At 35.0% G+C, this 3,693-nt stretch overlaps 1 protein-coding gene across 1 annotated transcript; it reads left to right on the forward strand.

The window, feature by feature from the left end:
• The first annotated feature begins 794 nt into the window (after positions 1 to 794).
• Positions 795 to 3,446, forward strand: LOC110019079 (myosin-10-like). Its single transcript, XM_020716623.1, has 5 exons — positions 795 to 1,111; positions 1,516 to 1,728; positions 2,668 to 2,751; positions 2,853 to 2,981; positions 3,143 to 3,446. Exons 1-5 carry the CDS (start codon positions 917 to 919, stop codon positions 3,272 to 3,274), a joined length of 753 nt encoding a protein of 250 aa, XP_020572282.1. The 5' UTR covers positions 795 to 916; the 3' UTR covers positions 3,275 to 3,446.
• The last annotated feature ends 247 nt before the right edge of the window (positions 3,447 to 3,693 follow it).

Consider the following 3,693-nt stretch of genomic DNA (forward strand, 5'->3'; position numbering starts at 1 on the left):
ATATATATATATATAAAGATTTAAAAGTCTTCCAGCATTAAGTCAATTTCAAGTTGAGTCTAAATAGATTTAGTGCGGCTCGTGGATTTCGAGCGGAGGTGAGGATGACTCGAAATTGGCCTAAATAGATTTAGTGCGGCTCGTGGATTGTTACATTCAATTTCAAGTTGAGTCAGGTTAAAATTGAATCAAGTCCGATCCGGCTCGAAATCAAAATGCGTTGGCTCAAACTGAGTTATTTTGATCTGTTTCAGCTTGGAAACGGCTCGATCCTGCTCAATATTGAACTATTTGGCCCAAGTTGAGTAAATTGAATCTGTTCCAGCTTAAACTTTACTCATGACTCATTATATTTAATTTTAATTAGCATTTTATATAATATATAATTATCATAAATAAAAAATATTACAGGCAGATCTTGAGTTGGTACGAAACCAATTCATGCATGACTCAAACTGGGCTCCAATAAAATTAAATCCAAAGTTTCGCTCATAAATCGGCTTGTTTATACCTTCGAGCCAAATTCACACAGCCTTCTCAGCCATAATTCATGGAATGATAAGCCTCTAAAAGGATACATGGCATAAAGGTCCGGTTCTTCCCCGTTAAAATTCTACTGAAGTTGTAACGGCTAGCTAATACATTTGAAAAGTCCCCATTCGTTCCGCTTTTACCACAAAATCCTCCTATTCTCTCGCTCTATCTGGCAAGCTGGGAATTTGCCTCCATTGAGAAGCTATATAAAACTTTGCAACCTTCACTCCCTTCTTCCAATCCACTGTTTCATACTTGGTTGCTTCTGAGACTTTGTTCTGTTCATCGATCCGTTCGCTCGCGTTCCCATCTCTAGGATTTGCAGCAAACCTCGTTTCTGTCAATCCAATCCCAGTGATTTCAAAGTTTTTAGCTCCATTCAATGGCGCCAATTTCAAAAGAGACGGAAGATTACATCCGGGAATCCATTGAGGGTTCCGCAGGCCTCCCAATCTCGGAGAAGACGCTCAAGCTGAAGCTTTTGGCTTCGGAGGAAGATCGCCGACTCCTTCGAGATCAGAACTTTATGTTGCAGGACCGACTAAGGGAGATCAATACGCGCTTCCAGAGCTGCAAGGTTCGTCCTTTCTCTGTCTCTCCCAACCCCACAAACACACACATTCTATTGTTCTCTAATTCTGTAAGGGATTCTTTGGTTAGATATATAGTGTTCTTTTGAGGAGGCGTTTAGCATCCTTTTCATTCTACCGAAAGCGCACAGAACGTTAATGTTAGTTTGGCCATTCAGTTTTTCAGAATGTTTTTCCCATCGCATCTCTATTTCAATGGCATGTTCTTCCATGTTTAATCGCCCTGTAACCTCATAATTACATTTTAAGCAGTTCGCTTTTGGTGCAATTCATAAGAAAGTGACTCATAATATTTTGTTTTATGAATAATGCTAAGATTCTGCTAACTCTTTATTGGTTTTTTCCCTCAATTCGTTTAGACCAAACTAAACTTTTGGGTTTATTGTGACAGGAGGAAGCGAGAATGAACGCACGGGGTTTAAGAAAATGTATCAAAGATAAGGAAACAATAGTCGCGAAGAATGCTGAAAAGGAGAAGTACTGTGCCGAACTGGAGAAAAAATGCATGCTGTTTCAACGTGAATTGGATAAGTACATGGAATCCTGTGGTGAGTTAGAGAAGGAGAATTATGAACTCCGTGCTCAATTGCAGGATATCTCCTCTGTGAGTTTTTTGGTGCTTTTAACTTCCAATATATCTTGCAGTATTTTATATTAAATTCTCAAATTCCATGTATCTTGCAGTTCATTAATTAGCTATGTTTCAAATTTCAATTTTTCATGGAATCTGTAAAGCTGAGAAAGAATGTGTTTCTGGCTGAAAATAAAATTCAAAATTATCATTTAAATTTTTCTTGAACTTATTTTAAAATACAATAAAAATAAAATTTTTATTTTTTATTAAATCTCAAATGTGCCATTACATAAATAACCTAGTGGAAAATTATATTGATTAATCTCACAATTTAAATATTTAATATTAAAAATGGGATACTTGATTTTCATAAAACTTCACGAACCTCCACCATATTGGGTCAAGCTTAAAGAAGAAGCCAGATAGAATAAGGAAGTCATCATCCATCCAATCCAAGTTAAAATGCTAATCAATTAGCTTTTATTGGCCTTCAAAATAGCAACTTAAATGTAGTCAAAACACTAGCATATACACTTACCTTAGTCAATCAAGCATTACCATATTAACATTACTATTTTTCATACATCTACCTCTTTTTATTTCTACTCATCATTATCAGCATTTTCCAAAACCCCACAAGTCCTTCACAATACCTCATTGAATAACAACATCAACATATTGGTTCTTCGGAGTTCAGACTCCTTTAAGCCATCAAAATTCGCAATTCAAACTTTATAGGCATTAATCTCATTAGCATGCTCTCACACTTCATCAATGAAGATCGAGATTTACACAGTTACCATCTATTTTGCGTGCCTTTTAATAACATTATTGTTTATTTTAATTTGTTATTACATGTATGATCCATACTCAAATACGGCCTACTAAATTCAGTACATTTCTGTCATGCTCTTTTATATCTTCCTGTATTCATTTTAAATTTTGATCATATTATTCAACCAATATTAGCTTCAAGCTATATTCGCTGAAGTCCAGTCCTTACAAAAAGATAAGGATATGCTCTTAAAAAACTTGCAGAGAGCTGAAGAGGAGGTAACAAAACTACTACTATGCTTTATTTTTCTTCTTTGCTTTGTTTTTCTGTCATGGGTCATTATATCATCAATTATCAATTTCAATTTTACATTTTTAAGGTGAAATTGCTGTATAAAGAGAACAGATCTCTAGATGAAGAGAATAAGTGGTTGCAGAGAAAGCTACAAAGAGAACAAAAACATCATAGATCCGAGCACAAGCACTCAACCAGGGACTCTTCTTCTAGGGTGAGAGTCTCACAGCTAACATTCTTGAGAAATGTTGTTTGCAATAACTTAAATATAACTCATTTTTAACTCCATGTTGATATAAAACTATTATTTGGTCATTACATTCCTCCTATGTGTAACTTGTGAGGTAAAAAGAAGCATTTTTTTTCTTATTTCAGGGTAAGCGAAAGTCGAGGCAAGGGGAAAGCAAGCATTTTGCTAGAGAAACCGACATCGATCTTGACAAGCCATCCAGACAACGTTCCCATTGTTATCAAAATTCTCCACAATCAAAGAGACTGAAGAGGTGAGCTGCTGAGTTTATTGTGGAAGATCATATTTTTCATTTTTATCAAATTTCCAATAGTTTGATTGTGGCAGGCAAAAATGTAATTAGCAAAGCCTAGAGTGTCATGAATGTAATTATCCCAAAAATGGATATATCAAAGTTTAGGTGTTAGATATGTAAATACATAGGAATTTTGTGGCAGATATGTAAATCTTCGTAAATCTTTTTAATAACCAGAAGTATCTCCAAATATCAGGATGCTTGTGCTCTCTCCCTCCCTCCCTCTCTCTCTATGTATTGTTCTTTGATTTCTATGTTTTGCTTTTAAATTGTGCTCAAAGCTCACTGAATCAAACAATAAAATCAACTAATCTTATATATATATAAGTATGTATGTATGCATATTAAAAATCGAATGATCTTGAGGAGAATAGTAGAAGA

Source organism: Phalaenopsis equestris, unplaced genomic scaffold (assembly GCF_001263595.1).
Source record: "Phalaenopsis equestris unplaced genomic scaffold, ASM126359v1 Scaffold000002, whole genome shotgun sequence".
Lineage (NCBI taxonomy): Eukaryota > Viridiplantae > Streptophyta > Magnoliopsida > Asparagales > Orchidaceae > Phalaenopsis > Phalaenopsis equestris.

Coding starts and splice junctions, on each gene's coding strand:
- LOC110019079 (XM_020716623.1), top strand. CDS start 917: ATGGCGCCAATTTCAAAAGAGACGGAAGATTACATCCGGGAATCCATT. Junction 1,112..1,515: donor CGCGCTTCCAGAGCTGCAAG/GTTCGTCCTTTC, acceptor TTATTGTGACAG/GAGGAAGCGAGAATGAACGC. Junction 2,752..2,852: donor TGCAGAGAGCTGAAGAGGAG/GTAACAAAACTA, acceptor TACATTTTTAAG/GTGAAATTGCTGTATAAAGA.